At 42.7% G+C, this 23783-nt stretch overlaps 1 protein-coding gene and 3 non-coding genes across 6 annotated transcripts in view; all 4 read right to left on the bottom strand.

Moving 5' to 3' along the window:
- The window catches only part of TEX14 (testis expressed 14, intercellular bridge forming factor), a 96231-nt gene that overhangs the window by 50123 nt on the left and 22325 nt on the right, over positions 1 to 23783 (bottom strand). For 2 of the 3 annotated variants that reach the window (XM_045525649.1, XM_045525650.1), the window contains exons 1-2: positions 3110 to 3182; positions 2192 to 2328 (exon numbers count right to left, since the gene is read on the bottom strand). In XM_045525649.1, coding sequence (XP_045381605.1) covers positions 2192 to 2328 — 137 coding nt within the window. In that variant the 5' untranslated portion in view covers positions 3110 to 3182. Of the gene's footprint in view, positions 1 to 2191; positions 2329 to 3109; positions 3276 to 6803; positions 6919 to 23783 lie in introns of those variants that run through there. The other variant, XM_045525651.1, reaches the window with a different exon arrangement.
- Positions 7773 to 7990, bottom strand: LOC123621293. The gene has a single exon (XR_006729035.1). It is a non-coding gene; the product is annotated as a small nucleolar RNA U3 (small nucleolar RNA).
- LOC123621295 lies at positions 14856 to 15073 on the bottom strand. The gene has a single exon (XR_006729037.1). It is a non-coding gene; the product is annotated as a small nucleolar RNA U3 (small nucleolar RNA).
- Positions 22640 to 22857, bottom strand: LOC123621294. Its single transcript, XR_006729036.1, has one exon. It is a non-coding gene; the product is annotated as a small nucleolar RNA U3 (small nucleolar RNA).

Below are 23783 nucleotides of genomic sequence, written 5' to 3'. Positions count from 1 at the left end.
TCTCCTTTCCTATATCAAATCATCAGTCTCTTCTAGAAACAAGGCCTATGTTCTTAGGATTCAAAGCTCTAGGAGATATCAGCTAGGCGTGGTGGCTCACACCTGTAGTCACAGCTACTTGGGAAGCTGAGGCAGGAGGATTGCTAGAGGCCAGGAGTTCAAGAGCAGCCTGACTAATAAAGACCTCTTCTCAAAAAAATAAAATAAATAAAATAAAATAAATAAAGATCTAGGAGAGAATGGACTGTTTCCTGCCCAGGGGAAAGGACTTTGAGCTGCAAGTAAAGGTGGCAGAACAGGGGGCCTCCTGCCTTCCCATTAGGGGCCTCTCAGCAGCTTGTATGGCTCTTTAGAAGGTGAGAGTAAGGAAAGAAGCCAACTCAGTGCTCTCTTAACAATGACCTGGGCAACAACTGCAGTTCAGACTGACATTTCTTGCTCTTACCTAAATTTCTCAGTCAGCATCTATTTAACTAAACTCATCTGGGTCAAGGGGAGGAAAAACTGACTTCAAGAGCCAGGTGGGTATGGTGGTATACACCTGAAGTTCCACTACTCTGGAGGCTGAGGTGGGAGGATCCCTGGAGCCCAGGAGTTTTAGACCAGCCTAGGAAATATAACAAGACTTTGTCTCTTTAAAAAAAAAAAAAAAAAAAAAACCAACTTCTGTTCTTCTCAATTCAGTGCTTTTATTTCCTTTCTCTGATCCAGCCTCTGTGTAAACAGACACCTGTGAGGAACCTTACTGACTAGGCACCACTCACAGATCTGAGATGCCATTTCTTATTTCAAGGATTTGTGTGGTTTCTTTAGATTAAAAAGGGTGAGGGAGTGCCTTTCTATCCTGTTTTCCCTTAAGCATTTTATTAACCCCATAGTAAGTATGTTTCATCTAATTATATAAATACATGCTATGTTTAGATTAGTAACTGAAATTTTAAAAGCTTATCAACACTTAAACTTGGGTTTTCCTTTCAGGCTGGCACATGAACCTACTCTCCTTGTACTAAGCCCTATCATGCACTACGCAGCTAAGGGTTAGTGGTGATGGACAAGACGGACACAATCCCTGCTCTCTTGGAGGTCACAGTGTATTGGAAAAATGGAGAGGAATGTATACAAATAAAATAACTGCACACTGTGCCAAGTCTCTCTTAAACTCTGAACAGGGGAACTCCATGTAAGGGGGAGGGGCAGGAGATGAGGTGGGAGAAAGAGGAGGGGCTGGGCCAGGCAGGGCCTCCAAGGCCTGATGAGGGATTTGGGGGTTTATCCTGATAGTCATGGGGAAGGCCCTAACAGGGTTTTTAGCGGAGTGCGGCACAACCAGATTTCCATTTTAAAAAGATCATTCTGGATGCCAAATAACCAAGACTGGCCCAAGTACAGCACAGCAGTTAGGAGTAACTAGTCCTCAAGGGGATCATGACCTCATCTCGCCTGAGAGGCAGCAGCATCCGGGTCATCAGAAGGAAAACCAGGACTCAATGTGCATGAAGGACAGGATGAGGGAGCCTGCAAGTGTGCTAAGTCCAGCTCCCCTGATTACAGAAAGAGATGCCATCAGAGAAAAGCAAAACGGATTCTCTACACACAAACCCAGAGTCAATAAAGAACTTACAATAAAACTTACAATAACTCCCTCGTGCCAAGCTCATCCATGAGCATGAGGAGCCTGGGGCCCACCTCCTGTAGCTGTGATGGTGGGAGGAGGGAGCTGCCCACCCAGCTGGCAGCAAGTCTCTTACACCAGCTTAAAATAGCCCAAGAAACCGTAAGTTAAGCATTTGTTGTCTTCTACAATCTTAGTAATAAAACAACATGCTTTCCATGGTTCAGGAGATGACCAAAAAAAGCCAGGCAGCTGCCCTGCTGGGTAAGGCTTTTCCGTGGGGCTCTTCAGACCTGAGATGCTCCCCCTCTGCTGACCAGAGGACGGTTCCCACTGGTACGCACAGGCATTCCCCCCAGACCTTCCAGGAGGAAAGAGGGGTGGGAGGTGGCCGCAGGTGCTCCTCTGGCCATCCTTTATCAGTGGCCACATCTTCTCTTTCTGAGTGCACCCCTCTGGGTAAGCCAAATGCTGGAGGGAACCAATGCGGAGGAAACTGAGTCAGCAGGGGCTGCAGGGCTCCTGTGAGGAAGGCTGGGATGACGCAGAACAGCCCACTCTGCTTGAAGCAATACTCACCCCTGCATGAGGCCCCCAAACCAGGGCGGGCTGTAGATGAGCCGCTGCGGGGAGTCTATCTTCTTCAGCAGGTCATAAGAGAAGCCCTGGATGATGGCCTGCATGTGCGAGGCACAGCGCTGCATGAACTCCACCATCTGCAACACATTGCAGAGACACTCAGCGCTGGCCACGCCAGCCTTGAGTGGGAATGGAGGCGTGGGTGTGAAGACAAGTGGTCAGAGGAGCTGGGAGCCCCAACAGGGAAATCTCTGGAAAGGGAAGGGCCCAGGTGACTTTGTAAAGGTTTGGAATGTTTTCAGGGAGAGGATTTGGTGACAATTTCCTCCAACTCCCTCCTTTAATAGATGAGAAAACTGAGGATGAGAGGAGTGAATTACTGGTCCAAGGCCCCATAGCTAATGAACAGGAGAACCAGAGGTAGTGAAAGACACTGTGCACATGGAGGTGCTTGGTGCTGTGCATGCCTTTGTTTTACATTCGTTGTGTTATTTAGCCCTCATTAAAACACATCACACTTACTAGTCTGTGGCCTCAGCCAAGTTACTTAATGTCAATGGGCCTCAGTTTCCCCACCTATAAAATGGGGACAATGATATTACTTATCTGAGAGGTTGCTGTGAAGATTAAGTGGGTTAATACATAAAAAACATTTGGAACAATGTCTGATCTCTGGTAAGTACTAAACAGGTCAGACAAAATTACAACTGTTCTCCCTCCCCATAGAATAGATGACTAGAAAGATTCACTAGACTTGCCCAAGGCCTTACAGCTGGTAACTTGCCTCAACCCAGGCCTGTGAGTCCAGAGCCAGTGCTTAAGGACACTGCGTGTTCTGTGCTGCTCCATGGGATCCTGACTCTCACTCAGCCCAGTGCTCTTCACTGGGTGTGGCTGCAGAGCAGGGCCCACCCTTACCGGAGTGCTACGCTCCTTTCCTGCTGTCAAGGCCCAGGTCTGCGGGTTTCGACCCTTCTGGTCATGGAGTCGCAAGTCACCTCCGGCATCTAGCAGTTTGCTGAGAATCCACTGATTGCCTGAAAATGCTGCTGCATGGACAGGGGTGCTCCCATCAAAGCAGCGGCTGGGGACAGGGGACAGGTACAATTAATGTCCATGGCAACACACCTTCCCTCCATGGAGGGGGATTCCATGTGTAACACAAGGCTGCCATTCTACAAAGGCAACCTTTAATGAAGAGGATTGCAATAATTATTATTTGTGAGTCCCCTGTCTGTGCCAACAAGAGCTTTACACACATCCCTTTTTTCCATCCTTACTCCAACCTTTCAAGGCAGTATCGTTTCCCAATTTACAGATAAGAAAACAAAAGAGCAAAGCTGAGGTTCATTCCCATGTGTGCGTCTGGTCCCAAGTCCAGCTTTCTCTAACCACCACTCCTAATTATCGACTGCCCTGAAACAGTCTCTTCATGCCTGCTGTGTCCTGGGATCATGCTGCGCAAGCACAGCCTAACAAGGGACCATCTTTCTCATGTGAGAATGTCTCTGTTCCCCCTCCAAATCCTGTGATTTGCATCAGCAATCCAGTCAAGGATCTACATCTCAGAAAAATTCCATCTAAGCCAATAAACTCTCTGAGGCATGAAGAAATGGCCATTTGTGTCAAGGATGCAGTGAAGATGTGATGTGTAGCCTTGGTTTTCCTAACTTGGCTGCAGATCAGAATCACCTAGGGAGCATTCTCCCTTTAATTGAAAAAAACACAAACAGGAGGAGGAGGAAGGGAAAATAGAATGAGAAGAAGAGGAGGAAGAAAGAAAATAAAAGGAGGACAAAAAGGAGAAGGAAAAGGTAAGAAAAATGTCTCTTAACTCCAGACACGCAGTTCTCTTGCCCAGGTACAACTACTATTTCAAGTTTTTGTATCCTTCCAGAAATTTTCAATGTATAAACAAGTATACATAAGAATATGCTATATAAACTGTTCTGCATCTAAATTTTCTCATTTACCAATATATCTTGAAAAATTTCCATATGAGAAAATACAAGTCACCTCAATTCTTTTTAATAGCCGCACAGTATTCCAACAAATGGATGTTCTATAATTTAGTTAAAGAGCCACTGGGATATCTGTCAAAAATACAGATTCCCAGACTGCACCTATATGGACTGAATCAGAATCTGCAAGCACAGGGCCCAGTAATGTGTGTTTTTTTACAGGTTGCCCAGGTGATGCTAATGAGGCTGGCCTGCACCCAGGCATCTGGGGACTAGTGGCTCTCACTGTTGGCTCTCTCCCATTGCCAAGTCAGACAGGAAGTCCAGCACACTGCATTGTGAAACCATAATATCCTTCCTGCTGCAAAAGCAACTTTGTATAATGGCTTACAGTCTTCTAACCATTCCTCCCACAAATAGTAAGAAAGTTGGGTTGGGGGAGAGATTATTCTTCATTTCTCATGAATACTAAGGAAGAAAGGAATAATGGTTTATTTATATCCAGCTTAACTTCCCAAGAGAATCCAGGACCAAGTGGTATGAAAATGTGTACTATCCTTTCCTCTTCTCACTGGTGTTGGAAAAAAAATGTACTGTTATAAATATATCATAGAGTTTGAAAACTGGAGTTTCAGATTGACTTGGCCAACCCAGTGTTCTAAAAATATTGAAATAATGGATAATATTTAACATCTGGAAGATTTCATATTGAAATTTGGGATTTCCAACTCTTAGAAATTTGGAAGATTTGGCCTCCTGCCCAACAGCATTAGATATCCAAACCCTGTACTCAGCGACCCCTACTTGGTGCATCAGGCATTTGACTTTGTGACCCTGAGAGGCCCAGGCCATCACAGCATTTCCATTAGGTGTTTAGGAATAAAGCCTCCTCCCAGAAATTTCCCTTCTCCTTGATCATAAGATATTTTTTAAGTCACATGAAAATGTTCCTAATCACAAAATACCATGGAGGTTTGCTGTCCTCCCCTTATTTTTGTCCTTATCTACCTTTTTCCAGGCATCATGGCCACTTCTAAAAAGGAAACTTCTTTAAACTCTGAGTTCCTCAGGGGCTGGGGTGCCTGGCACCATGGGCTGGACTCTTGTTCTCAGCTCTATCATTAACACAATGTGCCATATATATTACAGGCTAGTCACTTAAACTTTCTGGGCCTCAGTTCCCTAATCTGAAAAATTAAGGCTTTGAATGATTTGATCTTTAAAGAACCCAGCTCTAAACCTGAACAAAACAGTTGTAAATGCAAATGATCTGGAAAATGTTGCATTTTTCCTGAGGAACTGCAGGGAGTCCTGATATGTCCTCCCTAAAGTTGCTATCTACAAGTATCAGGTGAGCTAGGTCTTCTTTTCTAAGCTTTGAAACTAAACAATAGAGACAACTGAGTGTGAACCTAGGGAAAAAAAATTGTTTAATCTCACTCAAGGTATATCAATAGTCTACAAAAATTCTGGACAGAAACACAAAATATTCATTGTGTTAAGCTACCTCTAGGTTACAGAATTCTCAACTGATTGGCTTTTTTCTTTATACTTTTCCAAGCTCCCAAATTTTCTCCGACTAAGCAATCTTATAACCAACCCCTGCACACACATAAAACCACAAAACCTTCCAACATCAATGCTTCAAACTTGGACTTAAAGTACATTAAACAGGGCCTCCTTAAGTAAAATGTGAAAGACTGTAAAAATCAGCTGGAATTGAGTAAGTGCTCAAAACCCCAGTTTTTAGCTCGGTTCAATGGGAACTGTAAAAATGCCTGCTGTTCCCTACCTGTCAAGGAGGTGTTATAAAGATCAACTGAGCAAATACCTGGGAAGGCACCAGGAAAAGCCAAAGTGCTTCACAAAGAGAAGAGATGTTCACACATTGCTAAGTCAATACATTCTGTGGCTGTTCCATTAAAATTTGGACCAAGTATTAAACTCGGATTCTTTTAAACAACTATAAAAGACAGGCAAAAGTCACTCTGACAAAATGATGTCAAGTATATTAATTGGTGAAGAACTTGGTTGTGGCCAGGAGAGGGAGCTCACACCTATAATCCTAGCACTTTGGGAGGCCAAGACAGACTCCTCGAGAGGATCACTTCAGGCCTGAGCAGCACACTGAAACCCTGTCTCTATAAAAAATAGAAAAATCAGCTGGCATGGGGGTGCAAGCCTGTATTCCCAGCTACTAGGGAGGCTGAAGCGAGAGGATCCCTCAAGCTCAGGAGTTTGAGATTACAATGAACTATGATGACACCACTGCACTCCAGCTTGGGCAACAGAGTGAGACCCTGTCTCAAAAAACAAGAGAGAGAATTTGATTGTGAGGATGTTAAACTTCCTAAGCAAGTGAAGTACATGATACAAATTATAACCCAGTGTGAAAATATGCAAATGTGCTGTTAACAACTAATTAACTAATGACTAATCTCACTTAATTATTTCATAGGGCCCAGTATAACTGCTTGGGAAAAATTTTATTAGCAGTTAAAATTATGTTTCAACATATGTATACAATTATATTTCACTGATATAAATTAGCAATGGTTCTTTTAATATTTTGTCATATTAGTTTCCAAATGCCCCAACTCATCTCAAGAATACAATCTTTGTTTTCTAGATATCAATGTTATTGTACTTACTGATTTGGGTCTGATCCATAATCCACCAGAACATCAACTAATTTTGTAAGGCCTAATAATGCCGCAACAAAAAGTGCTGTCTGGCCCAGAGAGTTAACTGCATCAACATAAATTCCTGCAAAACAAATACCAAAATCAATGCCAATTTCAGGAATTTTCCTGAGATGTAACTAAGAAAAATTTTTTTAAATTTCTTTATACTATATTTTTATATATTACTGCTGTGAACTTTTTTTAGAAATGAAAAAAGCAAGCCTTCACTAGTCACACACAAACACACACATATATACATGAAAGGCCAAAGACCAACTGGAAGGAAACTCCAGAGTTTATTCATCAAAAATATTATTTACAGAAATTTGCATTGAACCATTTCACCACACTCTGGCAAAATAAAATGGATTAAAACGCTTCTCAGTTGGAAACGTATAAGGGAGGGGTATGTTGAGAGGAAGGTAACATAAAAAGACATCATTGGAATAGAGAAGACCTCACCTAAAAAACACACTATTCAACAATGGAAAAAAATTACACAAAATAGGCCAGGAACGGTGTCTCAAGCCTTTTATACTACCACTGTAAGTAGACCAGCTTGAGCAAAAGAGAAACCCAGTCTCTACAAAAGCTAGAAAAGTTCACCGGGTAGCTCAGCATGGCCTGTAGCCCCAGTTTCCAAGCAGACTGTGGCAAGTAATTGCTTAAATACATAAGTTCAAGGCAGTACAGAGCTGGGGAAAACACCACCCCACCACAAACTAACAGCCCCAATAAAAAAAAGAAAAACATACAACTCCCACTGAAAACAACCAGATAGCCAGTAGCACAAAGGAGGAAGGGGGAAAAAAAGGCAGAAAACACCCAACAAAAAGAAAAAAAAGAAAAACCCCACTTAAGCCAACATGAAAACACACAAACAAACAACGACTACAAAACAAAGCTATCTTTAGTTACCATCCAGAAAAAAAGAAAACCACTCAGACTGCGTTCTCTCCCTCTCACTCCCCCAAGAAGGAGGAGAAGAACGATCATCAATGGCAAATGGCAGTTGCAACAAAGCAACACCAAGAGCCGGTTTCACGCTCAGGAGAGAACACTGCACCTCCTCCTCGTGGCTTTCGGTGCTCTACACGTTCAGAGAAACTTCTCTAGTAACGGACTATAGAAATGATCCCTGAAAGTATAGTCTTAACCATACTCACCTCGCCTCTCCGAACTGGACAAAACTCACACACATTGTGCTGATGATGAGTTTTACTTAGGACACCATTTTTCTCAAGAAATACTGGTATATATTTTCTAAAAAATATCTTTCCACTACTAGAGTTCGACAAGGTATTTTGAATATGCTTGAGTTTTCGAAGACATTTCAGGCTGTCACCTTAATTAACATGCAGTCGCTAAACAGCCAATCACTCGCCAGTCATTTCTAACGCCGCCTGACTTCCTCTGCCCGTCCTGTTTGCCCGCGTAATGCTGACGACAACAAAACGCGCTGGGGCGCCAAAAACTGACACACACACACGCCTCAGTTTGGACCCGACCGGTGGTCGAAGCAAGGCGGCTTTTCGCGAGAGGAAAAAGAAAATGAAAACTGGCTGGGGCTGGGCGCGGTGGCTCACGCCTGTAATCCTAGCACTCTGGGAGGCCGAGGCGGGAGGATCGCTGGAGCTCAGAAGTTCGAGACCAGCCTGAACAAGAGCAAGACCTGGAGACCTCGTCTCTACTAAACATAGAAAAAATTAGCCCGGCGTGGTGGCGTCTGCCTGTAGTCCCAGCTACTCGGGGGCCTAAGGTAGGAGGATCCCCTGAGCGCAGGAGTCTGAGGTTGGTCTGACACCACTGCACTCTAGCCAGGGTAACAGAACGAGACTCTGTCTCAAAAAAAAAAAGGAAAGCAACAATCCAAAGCCAAAGACCATGAGATTTACATAGTATGTGCTATTTTTAAATTTTATCTTGTGATCAAAATTCCAGACATACAAATATTCTTTTGGATTATTTTTTTCAGGTAAAGGAATTTTTATCCTATGACGTGGCTTGTGTACAAACAAGCAGGGCAATGTATTATTCCCTGCTTTAAGCTTCAGCAGCTTCCTGTCTCTTAAGTTAAAGACAAAACTTATCTACATATTTACAAGGTCTGACTCATACCAACATCTCAAGCCTTTTACACCATCTTCCCCCCTTACTTCAGCTACACTGGCCTTCTTACTTCTCATACTCACCATGCTCCTTTCTGCCACATGGCCTTTACACAAGCTGTTCTCCGAGATACGAATTCTCCCCCTCAAACTCTAACCCCAACTTTAACTTCAATTTATCATTCAGACATCTGTCCAAATGTCATTGTCTCAGGGAACACTTCCTTAACCTCCTTGAGCAGATCAAACACCTCTTCTGTGTGATCATTCAATTAATGTCTGCCACTTGCATGAGACTTTTAAGTTTCAGAAGGGCAGACTATGAAAGGCTTTGTGTACCCACTATATCATCCCAAGCACCTAGTACTGAATGAATGAATCCAAGAAAAGGTGTCCAGTGTCCAAAACTGAGCCAGGTAGGGGTAGTTAACATTATCATTGGCCATTTTTAAGCAATAGGAGGAAATAAGTCTTGAAAGATACTACTCAAACAGCAGAGGAGTAAAGATGTAGTAAAGAAGGAGTAAAGATGGAGCCCTGAGGCCCACTACCATCTTAAGAGGCAAGCTGAGGAAAAACGCCAAAAAGTAGGCAGAAGTTAGAAGAAAACCTGGAAGAAATAGGTCATGGTGACAAGAGATGTTAAGAATTTCAAAAAGGAGGATCAGTCATCACCATCAAAGCCAGAGACATCTAGTAAGAAGGAACAGTGTTCTTGGTGAGAGCAGTGCTAGTGGGGTTCACATTTCTCACTGCTCAGACCTTGCTGTGTTACAAATATTTATGGCATGTCTGTATCTCCTACCGGACTGTCTACCCTACCCTAGAGGTACCAAATGTATCTCCCTATCTTCAGTGCCTGGTATACTTACGTGCCCAACACAAGCAAGCCTAAGAGGAGTAGAGAAGAGCAGCAAAGAATAGCGGGAAGACAATTCTCCATGGATCTCTCCTGTTTATGCATGTCATAGGAGCAAAGCACTAACTACCGTTTGTTCTAGACCACCATTTTTTTTTTTTTTTTGGAGACAGTCTCGCTCTGACGCCAGGGCTAGAGTGCTGTGGCGTCAGCCTAGTTCACAGCAACCTCAAACTCCTGAGCTCAAGCAATCCTTCTGCCTCAGCCTCCCGAGTAGCTGGGACTACAGGCATGCACCACCATGCCTGGCTAATTTTTTCTATATATTTTTAGTTGTCCAGTTAATTTCTTTCTATTTTTAGTAGAGACGGGGTCTCGCTCTTGCTCAGGCTGGTCTCGAACTCCTGACCTTGAGCTATTCTCCGGCCTTGGCCTCCCAGAGTTCTAGGATTACAGGCGTGAGCCACCGTGCCCAGCCTTTTTTTTTTTTTTTTTTTTGAGACGGAGTCTCCTTCTGTTGCCCAGGCTGGAGTGCAGTGGCATGTTCATGGCTCACTGCAGACTCCTGGGCTCAGGTGATCCTCCTGCCTCAGCCTCCTGAGTAGCTAGAACTATAGATGTGTGCAACACCTGGATAATTTTTAAATTTATTTGTTTTTGTAGAGATGGGGTCTCTCTATGTTGCCCAGTCTGGACTGAAACTGCTGGGCTTAAGCAATCCTCCTGCTTCAGTCTCCCCAAGTGCTGGGATTACAGGCATAAGCCACTGCACCTGGCCTTAGACCACTTTTTAAAGATGTTTATGTTTAGAACTCAGTATCTACATTCAGGGCAAAGTAAATACACGCTTTCACTGTTTGGTATAATAAAGATAATGTCTCTCACTGGAGCAAAGGGCCTACTGTCCATTATAAAGGTTCCTCTACTGTAAAGCAACCCACTACATATACAATGCTATCTGGATCTCTTTGCATGGCTCTGTGGGAATTGGGGCTAGGGAAACCAGGAACAAAAATGCTGATATTCTGGCTACTGCTGTTGCTTATGAGTAATAAACTATCATTCATTTCTGACCCAGGAATCTCATCGTAAGCCTATAGCAGTGTAACTTGTCAAATCTCTCAGACTATTCATAGTTCTTGATAGGAAGGGATTACAGTCAAGGGAAGCAGGCTGATTAATCCCAGGGACTCTGGAGGCAAAAAATTAAATCAACTAGGGCCTCCTAAGGCTTCTCTAGGGACCAGGAAGCATTTAGGGAGGCACTCAGCAACACTTCTTGAGGGGATACAAGAGACTGGAAAGAAATAGGTTGAAAACCACCATCCCTACAGCTTACACAAACATGCCCCTGGAGATTTCCTAGTAGAAAACAACACTTATTTATTCAACAAATATTTATTTTAGGCCAGCATTGTACCCACGTTGTGGTTGATATAAGGTAACTAAAAACAGTTCTCTAAGAAGTGACCAAAGGCAGCTATGACGTGGTACAAAGAAAGACTGACCAAAAAGGTCAAAAGACTTGGATTCAAATATCAAAGTCTTAATGACCACCATCATTAGCCCGGAACCTCCAGATGGGCCTGTCACCTAACCTCTGGTCCTCTCCAGAGGCGAAATATGACATTAACATTAATGTGTACCAAGCACCATTCCGTTGACTCACTTAATCCTCACAAAAACTCTACAATAGGAGGAAAGAACTATAGCTATCACTGTTTTATGGATGGAGAAACAGAGGCCTAGAAAGCAGAGTCTGGTTCCAAAGTCCACGCACTATACTATACTGTCTCTGCCATATCGTGAAATATATATTTAGTCTTTGTCCCTCTTTCCTGACATACAGCTCCTAAAACCCTTGGAATCTCTGGAGTGATAAGAGTGTCTTTTGTATGCTAATTGTGACTGGTGGCTAGGGCCACCTGGATAGTTTCAGGATGGCACTGGTCACTGGAAAGACCAAAGCATGATAAGAGGGTTGAGACTTTCAGCCCCACCCTCCAACCTCCAGGGAAGGGAGAGAAGCTGAAGGTTAAGTTGATCACCAATGGTCAATGTAATCAATCATGCCTACATAATGAAGATAAAAACCCAAAAGGACTGGGTTGAGGAGCTTCCAGATAGCTGAACATGGGGAGGTTCCAGGAGGGTGACCAGGGAGAGCATGGAATCTCTGTGCCCCTTCTGACATGCCTTGCCCCATGCATCTCTTCCATCTAGCTGTTCATCTGTATTTTTTGTAATATCCTTTATAATAAGTGGGTAAACATAAGTGTTTCCCCTTCCTTTCGATCTCCCTTTGCTGCAACAATGGGTCCAGTCGTCATCTGTGGCATATGTATCATGCTCTGTAAACCTATATCTTGCTCTTGCTCTATAATCCTTTCTTGCTCCCCTCAATAAACCTCATTTTCATGCTTGCCTTAATAAAAAAGAAGTGTTTCCCTGAGTTCTCTGAGCCACTCTAGCAAATTAATCAAATCTGAGTTGGGGGCTGTGGAACACCTGATTTATAGCCAGCAGTCAGAAGTGTAGTTATGTGACAACCTACTATAATACATCCGACTGGCATCTGAAGTTGGGGGCAGTCTTGTGGGACTGAGACCTAAACCTGTAGGATCTGATGCTATCAGTGTCAGAATTGAATTGAATTGGAGGATATCCAGCTGGTATCTGCTGGAGAATTGCTAGATGTGTGAGAAAACCACCCCCACACATCTGGTGTCAGAAGTATTGTGCTGAGTGACTGAGTGAGGGTTTGAGGAGGACAGGGAAGGGCAGACAGGGACCAGATACCCAAGGGTTTTCTATGGCAGCACAAGGCAAGGCCAGAAAAGTCTGGATTTGAAGTGTGAAGGGAAACTATTTAGAGTTTTGAAGCTTGGAGACCAGTTCTGAAGCCACTGCAAGGTGTCTGTGGTAAAGACTACGGTGGCTTGCATTAGGGTGTAGCAAGGAGGATGAAGAAACTCGGTCTGTTCTAGAAGTCAAGTTGATAGGACTCAATGATGGACTTGTAGGGGAGGGGGGTCAAGGAAAGAGGCTTCAAAAGTGAAATGTTGGTTTGTGCCCAGAACAACTGGGTGGATAGTACTGATATAGGGAAGACTGGGGAAGTGACAGGGATTTCTAATCTAAGGGAGGGGCTTTTTCAGAATGGGGGAAGCAGGTATTAAACTACTACACTTACTTTATCTAGTTTAACCCTTAAAATAACTCTATGTGTTGATGATACTATTACTACACCTACTGAGTTCACAGAGGGACAAACTGAAGTTAAGCAATTACCCACAATTCCACACCTAGTAAATAACAGACCAGGGAATCAACTCCAGAGGATATACTGCTTCCCTCACAGCCCTCAACCTTCAAATAGGACCAACGGCTAATTTAGGGCCACTGTAGATCCAGCATGAGAAAATAAAGGAGGAACTACATAGTACATGGCTGGAGTGGAAGAATAAGAAATGAACTGTGATCAGAGAAGGTGTTCCCAAGACCAGGAAGCAATCCCAAAGTTTCAGAAGCAGGGAAGGGGCACACTCAACTTTCAGGAGGTACCTTTCCCTCACCTGCTCTCTGTGATGGTTCTTTCATTTCTTCTTACCCTTAGTAATGATCTTGCCTTATATTTGGCATAGAACTAGAAGCCATTGGTTGAAAAAATTCTCAATGTTGTCTCACCACATGGACTAGCCCACCTACATCTGCACTCCCCATCATCTCTGGCTGACTCAAAGGCCCAGATGCTGCACTCTCCCAAATCTCAATTTCTCCTGCCATATGTATTCAGACTTGCTCTCCTATCTTTAAGTAAACCCTGCCTGGATTCACATCCCACCCACCCCCAGTCTCCCCAGCTAAACACACCCATCTCTATACTCTGCTTCCTAGACTTCTTTGGTGAGCTTTTGATCCAGTAGCCAAGCCCTTAATATCCCTTCAGTGATCAACTGACCTCAAACCAGTTTCTGCTGCCACCACAGGACCAAGAAGGTCACCATTGTGACTCGATGCCATGGATACCTTCCTACCTGTAATCTTAATCTCTGTCTGCTTTCCACATACCTCATCTGGTTTCCCTCCTACCTGTGGCTATTCCTTCTAGTCTGCTTTAGAAGGTCCATCTCTTCCTTTTCCAATGCCTGTTAAAGGTGAGAAATCTCTCCTAAATGTGCCCTAAACTGAACTCTACTATCACTTCCCGCTCCGGCTCCAGCGCTCTACCTAATTCAGTTCCTTCTCCATTTTCCATCATCTGAACAAATGGAGCAACTGTCCAACCATTTCTTAAAGCCATAAAACGTAACAATTATCCTTGACAGCTCCTCTCCCTTCTGCCCACATTGAATCAAACCCTAAGTCTGGTCAATCTTACCACTTAAAACATCTTTCGAGTCTGGTCAATGTTTCTCTTTCCCCATCACTACAATCATCTCCTATGTAGAAGAATGCAACAGATGCCTAACTCTTGCCACCTCATTCCTCCTCCAAAATTTAATCTCCACATAGCAGTTAGTGACCTTCAACTGCACAGCTCATTCACCTTCTTTCAATAGCTGCCCCCTACCCTTCCGTGGAGGATAACCAGGATAACTTGAGTGTCTCTAAATCTCTCTGTGCACCATACTTTGGCCAAACCCAGTGTTCATTCCTTTTCTGCTATAAACCTTAAGGGTACGCACAATGTATTTCCTTGGTCTGGAATGACACAAAGGAAGAAATCATCATAAAGGATAGTTAAGTGACAGTTCGTTAGTGGCATGGCAGTAAAGAAAGTCGACAAAAAATCCAACTTTCTTTTTCAACACTTCAGCTGACCCAAACACTCACACACTAAAAACTTAGCATATTGCCTTCTTAGATTCTTTAGGCTCTAAGAGAAAATGAGAAGCCCAGTATCACACAAAGTGTACTTACCTAAAACATACATTAGAACACAAATCACCAAGTCTACTATGCAGGGTACAGAACGCATTAGGCAGGAACAAAACACTTAATTAGAGACACACAAACCCTGTATCTCTTGTTGCAACCGGATTTAAGGGAACCACTCAGACTGCATTCTGTCCCTCTTACTCCTCCAAGAAGGAAGAGAAGAACGATCATCAATGGCAAATGGCAGTTGCAACAAAGCAACACCAAGAGCCAGCTTCACGCTCAGGAGAGAACGCTGCACCTCCTCCTCGTGGTTTTCGGTGCTCTACACGTTCAGAGAAACTTCTCTAGTAACAGACTATAGAAATGATCCCTGAAAGTATAGCCTTAACCCGCACCTCGCAGCCTCTGCTGGGTCTATCATGGCTGTGCACTTTTAATTGATGGCGAAATTCACTCCCCCTTCTCCCCAATCCCGTTATCACCTTTTTAGAATGATCACAAATGCGTTTTCAAAGTGTTTTATATACAATTTTCAAATAAGTATTCTGAACACTCAGAGTTTTTTTAAGAAACGAACACTCCAAGTTCCTAATTAGCCTATTACAGACCGACAGCCAGTCAGAAGTTACTGTCTTTTGGCTGTAAAAACACACTTCCGGAAGTTTAAGACAAAACGTGTGCCCGTGTGCCTCAAAGTAGTTTTCCGGCATTAAATATGACATGCAGCGTCTCTGGGTGAGGGTTTTTGTTTTTTAATTTTTAACCAAGATACTGAATTTCAAAGCTAATACGTGGGTGACATTCACCATCTGCTGGTTACTCAGGAGAGCCTGGGCGTCAGGGGAGCTTTACCGCTCACCTGGGTAGCTTTTCAAACTGCTGTAGCCCAGCCAATCTTTACTGGGAACAAAAAAGTTTCTTTTAAAAACTGTTCCCTCCCCACCCCCATTCTTTTTTTTTTTTTTAATTAGGAAAAAAGTAACAAAAACTCTAAAAGTGGAGTTACTTTGGGTTTTTTTTTTTTTTGAGAGGGAAGGTTTCTACTTTTATTGGTAATTTTGTACATATTTGTACTGTTTGAATTTTTTAACCTTAGACTATATCACCTTTATTTTTAAATATCTGCAGGTCTGTCTAGACAGAGATTACACCTCATTTTTTGTTTTCTTCTTTGTGCCTCTCAGTATTTAAAAGAAAAAAAAATCCAACCTAAATAAATGTTGTATTATATTTAAAAATAACTTCCCTGGTGAATGTGAAAGGTTATAGCACTCCTCCCTCTGCCAAAAACCAACCAAACAAAACAAAAACAAACCAAAATGGCTAAAATTGCAATTTCCCTTACTCATGAAAAAGAAAATGTTCTCCAGCACTACTTTAATATGTTCCCAGACCCTCTACTAACCTCTTTACATGGATCACCCCCATTCAATCTTGGAAATAACTGTAAAAAGTTGAGGAAATAAATGTATAGAACTTTTAAGTGGCTCTCCCAAGGCCACAAGGCTGTCTTCTGCTGCATTTTGTTTGGTTTTTTTTTGAGACAGAATCTCAGTCTGTTGCCTGGGCTAGAGTGCCGTGGCATCAAGCCTAGCTCACAGCAACCTCAAACTCCTGGGCTCAAGCAATCCTCCTGCCTCAGCCTCCAAATAGCTGGGACTACAGGGCTGTGCCACCACGACCAGCTAATTTTTTCTATTTTTAGTAGAGACAGGGTCTCACTCTCGCTCAGGCTGATCTTGAACTCCTGAGTTCAACCAATCCTCCGACCTCAGCCTCCCAGAGTGCTAAGATTACAGGCATGAGCCACCACACCGGGCCTCTCCTGCTTTCTTGAGTATTAATATCCTGCATTCTGTATCTTTTCAGTCCTTATCTCCTGGCACTTTACCCACAGTAAAGGCTCTGTGATTTGCCTAGAGTCAGGAAGTTGTAGGAAAAATTTAATGAACTGACCTGACTGAAGTAAATCCATAAGGAGAGAATTGGACAGTGACAGCACTGGGGGTGGAAGTGGGGGCTGAGGTTGAAAAGTGAACAAAGGGGGAATCTGGGTGCACTGTCTGAGGAACTCAGAGAATCATTTAGGCATTTCTCACAAAGGCTAAGGAAGCAAATCATAGAGCAATCATTCCTAACAAGTGGTAGCTGGGGATGAACCACTTATTAACAGGAACTGTCTTACCAACCAGAAGTAAGTTGTATAAAGAGCAAAAAAGCTAACAATTATAGCCTTCTGTCTATAAGAAGAAAAAGGACTACAGCCTTTTGTGTTAGCAAAAGGCTAAGAATATAACCTGTGTCTTGACTTGAGGCCCTCTGGCCATTTCCTGACAGACAACAGCCATGTATTTACCCAGTGAACAGCACTCTACAGTGCTGGGCCAGATAAAAAAGAAAATGAGGCCAGGTGTGGTGGCTCACACCTGTAATCCTAGCACCGTGGGAGGCTCAGGTGGGAGGATCACTTGAGCTCAGGAGTTCAAGACCAGCCTGAGCAAGGGTGAAACCTCCCACCTCTACTAAAAATACAAAAAATCAGCCAGGCATGGTGGTGCACACCTGTAGTCCCAACTACTCAGGAGGCTGAGGCAGGAGGATCATCTGAGCCCAGGAGTTTGAGGTTGCTGTGAGCTAGGCTGCTGCCACAGCACTCTAGCTCAGGCAACAGAGCAAGACTCTGTCTCAAAAAAAAAAAGTGAGACCCATCGTTCCTGTCTTCAAGGAAATTACTAAATCTCCAACTGGGTAGCTGGTGACAAATTTAGCCTCCCTAAAGGAATCTAAACCCCTGCTCTACGTATCTCACACCTACCTATATGATGTACATACTTGGAGAAACACCCATTTGCTTTTTTTTTTAATTTTTTTAAATTTGAGATAGAGTCTCGTTATGTTCCTCAGGCTGGTCCTGAACTCCTGGGCTCAAGTGATCATCTTGCGTCAGCCTCCTGAGTAGCTGGGATTACAGGTGTGCGTCACTGTGCCAGCCAACACCTTTCTTCTTCTTCTTTTTTTTTTTTTTTTTTTTTTTTTTGAGACAGAGCCACACCTGGCTGATTTTTCCTATTTTTAGTAAAGACAGGAGTCTCACTCTTGCTTAGGCTGGTCTCAGACTCCTGAGCTCAAGTGATCCTCCCACCTCAGCCCCCCAGAGTGCTAGGATTACAGGCGTGAGCCACTATCCTGCCTTTTTTTTTTAATTGAAGCCTAACTACTGTAAAACACCCCTCTTCTGAGTACCAAAGACAGGGTGGGGTAGGGTGGGGATAGAGGTCAGAGAAGAAACACTATCCTCAATGATAAAATGTTGAAATAAGAAATTGGACTAAATGACCAAAGTAGGTCATTTAGTCCTTTCTAGCTCTCCTATTTTCATATTACTGCATTTAATATTCACAGTAACACTATGAAGGTTATTATTACCCTTGTTTTACACACAAGACAATGTAGGCACAGAGAATTTAAGTGACTTCTGCTTAGTCACAGAGATAGTGCCAGACTGTGATTTCAGTCCAGGAGGCCTGACTCTGGAGTGTGGTGCATAAAGTCACCAGACCTCAGATGCAGATCTACCTACCTGATATTTAGTTGACTTCTTGTCTTGAAGTCTTAAAAGCACCTCAAATTCAACATGTCCAAATTGAATTATCTCTTGCCTGTTCCCTAAATCTCGGCCTCTTCCCTAAGTCCCTGCCTCAATGATGGTACCAATGTCTATCCAGTCAAGGGCATAATCCAGAAAATAAGGGTCATCCCCAACACCTTTCTTCCCACCAACTGGTCATAAATGCAGTTGATTTATCTCCTAAAGACCTGTCAAATTCATCCACCTTTCTCCAGGTCTACCACCTCTCTTGCTGGTCAACAGACCATCTCTCAGCTGGATACAGCTTAGCCTACATTCACCACTGCCCTTCTCCAATTCATTTTCCAAGCTTCAGAGAGGTTTCCTTTCAAACTTTAAATCTAATTATGTCATTGTTACAAGACAATTTTCAATGGTTTCTTGTATTTCTACACATTAGCCCTTGTTATAGAATACTTTCTTGAGAAAGTTTGTACAGTGAACAGCCTTGGAAGCTAGAGACTACCTCCCTCCAGAGAGGACAGGTTTGTTTCCAATTCAGTATAATAAAGAATATGTAGGCCGGGTGTGGTGGCTCACCCTGTAATCCTAGCACTCTGGGAGGCTGAGGCAGGAGGATCACTTGAGCTCAGGAGTTCAAGACCAGCCTGAGCAAGAGTGAGACCCCATCTCCACTAAAAATAGAGAAATTATCCAGGTGTTGTAACATGCACCTACAGTCCCAGTTACTTGGGAGGCTGAGGCAGGAAGATCACTTGAGCCCACGAGTTTGAGGTTGCTGTGAGCTAGGCTGATGCCACGGCACTCTAGCCCAGGCAACAGAGTGAGACTGTGTCTCAAAAAAAAGAAAAAAAAATGAATCTTTGAAACTACAAGGAACAGCCGGGCACAGTGGCTCACAACTATAATCCCTGCACTTCGGGAGACCAAGGCAGGAGGATCGCTTGAGCCCAGGAGTCTGAGGCTGCAGTGAACTATGATTGTGCCACTGCACTCCAGCCTGGGCAATAGACTGAGATCCTGTCTCAAAACAACAGGGAATGTATGTCCTTTGTGATTTGTCCTAAGCTTTACAACCTAAGATCTTGAGTCTCCAAAGCTAGCAGGTTAATATGACGTCATTACTATTCGGAGCCAGTGATTGACCTGGGGACCTTTTTCTTTTTTAAATCCATGGAGAGACTTCCAAAATACAGTACAGATACTGGCCTTTGGAGCATATGAGAATCTGGGTGGGGCTGGGGATGGGTGAGAATTGTGTGGTTTGACTTCCCCTAACCCCTCTGAAACCACTGACATAATGGTAAAAGGTTAATAACAATAGCCGATTCTGCTAAGGTGTTAATATTGCGTCAGTCTCTGTGCTAAAAGCTTTATGTATAAATTATGTCATCTACTCTTTCTCAAGGTAGATACTATTATTATCCCCAGTTTACAGAAGAGGAAACTGAGACACAGAGAGTCTGATAATTTGGCCCTGAAGTTGTGAATCACTTTTTTTTTTTGCTTGTTTCTTTTTTAAATATAATGCCTGCTTCAGGATGAAGTTGTGAATCTCAAACTGGACTCCCAGTTTGCTGGGGCATGGGACATGGGACTTACTGGTGAACCACAAAATCATTTCAAGGGCTACACCCAGGATTTTATTTTTTTTAATTTAATTTAATTTTATATTTTATTATTATTTTTTTGAGAGTCTTACTCTGTTGTCTGGGCTAGAGTGCTGTGGCATCAGCCTAGCTCACAGAAACCTCAAACTCCTGGGCTCAAGCGATCCTCCTGCCTCAGCTCCCAAGTAGCTGGGACTACAGGCATGCGCCACCATGCTCGGCTAATTTTTTTTTTCTATATATGTTTTTAGTTGTCCAGCTAATTTCTATTTTTTCTTTTCTTTTCTTTTTTTTTTTTTAGTAGAGATGGAATCTCGCTCTTGCTCAGGCTGGTCTCGAACTCCTGAGCGCAGAATCTGCCTGCTTCGGCCTCCCAGAGTCCTAGGATTACAGCCAAGAGCCACCGTGCCCGGCTTATTTATTATTATTTTGTAGAGACCAGGTCTCCCTGTGTTGCCCAAGCTGGTTTCCAACTCCTGGCCAAAGCTATCCTCCAGCCTTGGCCTCCCAAAGTGCTGGGATTATAGGTATGAGCCACTGCACCAGCTCATACTTTATTTTAATATCGTTAAATTTTTATTTAAATATTAATGGTATTTAAATCATTATTTTAATATATTTGAAAAACATTAACAAAACAATGAGATACCACTACACACCTATTAGAATGGATAATCCAAAACATAACATCCAAATGGATAATACAAAACATCAATCCTTGACAACAAGTGCTAGTCAGGATGTGAAGCAATAAGAACTCTCAAGCATTGCTCCTGGGACTGTAAAATGGTACACTTTGAAAGACAGTTTGGCAGTTTCTTAAAAAACTAAACATTGTCTTACCATACAATCCAGCAATTGTGTTCCTTGGTATTTACTTAAAATTAGTTTAAAACCTGTGTTCACACAAAAACCTGCAAACAGGTGTTTATAGCAGCTTTATTCATAACTGCCAAAAGCTGGGAACAACCAAGATGCCCTTTAATAGGTGAATGGATAAACAAACTGTAGTAAATCCAAACAATGGAATATTATTCAGCAATAAAAAGAAATGAGTTATCAAGCTAATGTCATGGAGAAAACTCAAATGCATTTTGCTAAGTGAAAGAAGCCAATCTCAAAAGGCTACATACAGTATGATTTCAACTACATGACATTTTTGGAAAAGGCAAAACTATAGAAATAGTAAAAAGGTCAGTGGCAGCAGGGGTTTTTTGCCTGTTTAATTTTTTTGTATCATTCAGTTGCTGGAGATGGCTAGGGGTTTGAAGAGAGAGAGGAATAGGAGAAACATAAGGGACATTTTAGGGTACTGAAACAATTCTGTAAGATACTATAATGATAGATACATATTATACATTCATCAAAACCCATGGAACTATATACACAGAGTGAACTCTAATGTAAACTCTAGATTTTATTTCATAATAACGTGTCAATACTATTAATAGTTTAAAAATACATTAAAAGTTTAAACCTGTCCTTTCAGGGATATTTTGCTCAGAACAGGAATGAGGTAGGTAGTGCTTTGGTAATCCACTAGAAAAAAAAAAAAAAAAAGGACTCAAGGGTGATATGCCTTGTGTACCAAGGACTGATTTACTAACCATACTTGTGCAGGAATATGGATGGTAGTTATGGCAGGACTGAGATCTTTCACTGACTCTAAACATTGGAAAATACCGGGCTGACAACAGGTCTCAAATAATTAACCATCTATTCCCTAGGCAGAGAGCATGAGAATTTTCTCAGAAAGAAATGAGAAGCCTCAGGGGGAATAAAAAGTTACCCTCCCCACCCAGGCATTCCCAGAAGGGGAAATGTCCCACCCAAGCCCACAAAGCTTCCTATCAGCTTCTTCCAATCAGCTTCTTTGTGGCCTTTTATAGACAACCCAGGATTACCACATACTTGAGAAAAGCCCTCAGTGAGAGCAAAAATTTTGAAACTGGAAAAAAAAACCCAACAAACAAACAAACAAAAAAACCCAGAAAGAGACATACAAGAAAATAACTAGAAATCATAGTATCTCCAGGAGACACTGAATTTTGTTCCAAAATCAGGAACGGAATGTCCCAAAAAATTAACAATCACTAAGAAGAAACCTCTTGTGAACTGAGATATTTATGACCCAAAACAAGGGAACGTAAAGAGCTAATGGTAAATTACTCAAGCAAGTAAGTATCCCAGAAAAGTAAAGCAAAAAAAAAAAAAAAAACCCGCAAAAAATAAACAACCAAAAATGCAAAAAAACTCTCCCGAAAACAAGAGAACTTAAAGAGTTACCAAGCCGGACACAGCGGCTCTCACCTGTGATTTCAGCGCTTTAGGAGCCCAAAATGAGAAAATTACTAGAGCTCAGGAGTCTGACAACAGCCTGAGCAAAACGGAGGAGACCCCGTCTCTACTAAAAGTAGAAAAATTGGGCATCTTACATGCCTGTTATCCCACCCAGCTACAAGTTTAGTAGAGATAGGAGAATCCTTTTAACCGGGAAATTTGAGAGTGCAGAGAACTACAACGACCCCACTGCACGCACTCAGGTGCATAGAGTGAGACCGTCTCATTAAGAACAGAAATAAGTTAGACAAAAAGAAGTCAAAAATATAAAATGAACTAATGACGGCAAACTAGCCAGACAACCCCAATCTGAAAACAAAAACTCCAAAATAAAAAAAATAAGACACAAAAACCTCAACACAACACAAATAACACCCTCACCTTCTACTAAAGAGACACCATTCATGATGAAAACCACTCAGACTGCGTTCTCTCCCTCTCACTCCCCCAAGAAAGAAGAGAAGAACGATCATCAATGGCAAATGGCAGTTGCAGCAAAGCAACACCAAGAGCCGGTTTCACGCTCAGGAGAGAACGCTACGCCTCCTCCTCGTGGTTTTCGGTGCTCTACATGTTCAAAGAAACTTCTCTAGTAACGGACTATAGAAATGATCCCTGAAAGTATAGTCTTAACTTCCAATTTGCGGCCTCTGGGGCGTCTATGGCGGCCGCACACTTTAAGGTGATGGAGAAATTTTTCTTCGCAAGTCATTTGCCTTTTTCAGATACTTTTTATATCTCGTAACAATTTGGTCAAATGTCAACGTTCACAACCCTATTTTCACTTGTAAATTTCCAGAAACTCTTTAAGGCAGCAAGACGTCTCATTAACATACGGCGTCCTAGCAACCAATCACACGCTGAATTCTCTGCGCGCGTCTGACTCTCTCCTAACCCCTACCGAGATGCGATTACTTTCCCAACATCAGGCGCCACCTAGGATCCGCAAAGGAAAAGTTATTCGTGCTACACGCGCGTCAGCGTGGATGGCCTCCTGCCTGCTAAAGAAGTGAGCTGATGATGATCGCGCCACTGCACTCCAGCCTGCGCGGGGGCGACAGGGCAAGACTCCCTTCATTCAAAAAATAAAATTAAAAAAAGCTGACTTGGAGAAACCAGGTTTCCTTTTCCTTGAAAGAGACAGGAGGGAGAGATGAAAGAGACAGAGACCAAGAGAAATAGTGTAGACCTCTTAACACCATATAATAATAATCATAACCACGATGGTTTACTGAATGTCTACTCGATGGTTAAGTGTTTTAATATACTATCTCATTCCATCCTCTCAACAACTAAGAATCTTTAGAATAGTTGATTATTTCCCCTAACTTATAGATGCTGCCTACAGCATCTGTCATACAGTTAAGGGAACCACAGTCGGAACTCAAGTCTGTCTGGCACTAAATCAAGTCCCTGTTCTTTTGGTAAGCCAAAGTGGTCTTCTTCAGAAGGTCTTGTAACTAGCTCCATAAGCAAGAAAGCGGTTCTTTTTCCTTTTTTTTAAATAGTGTTTTTAGTTCCCTCATATTTCAAATGAGTTTTCAGTGTTCACATAGT

This window comes from Lemur catta, chromosome 15, assembly GCF_020740605.2.
Source record: "Lemur catta isolate mLemCat1 chromosome 15, mLemCat1.pri, whole genome shotgun sequence".
Taxonomy (NCBI): domain Eukaryota; kingdom Metazoa; phylum Chordata; class Mammalia; order Primates; family Lemuridae; genus Lemur; species Lemur catta.
The sequence above is the reverse complement of the archived record's forward strand: the minus strand, read 5'-3'. Positions and strand labels throughout refer to the sequence as shown.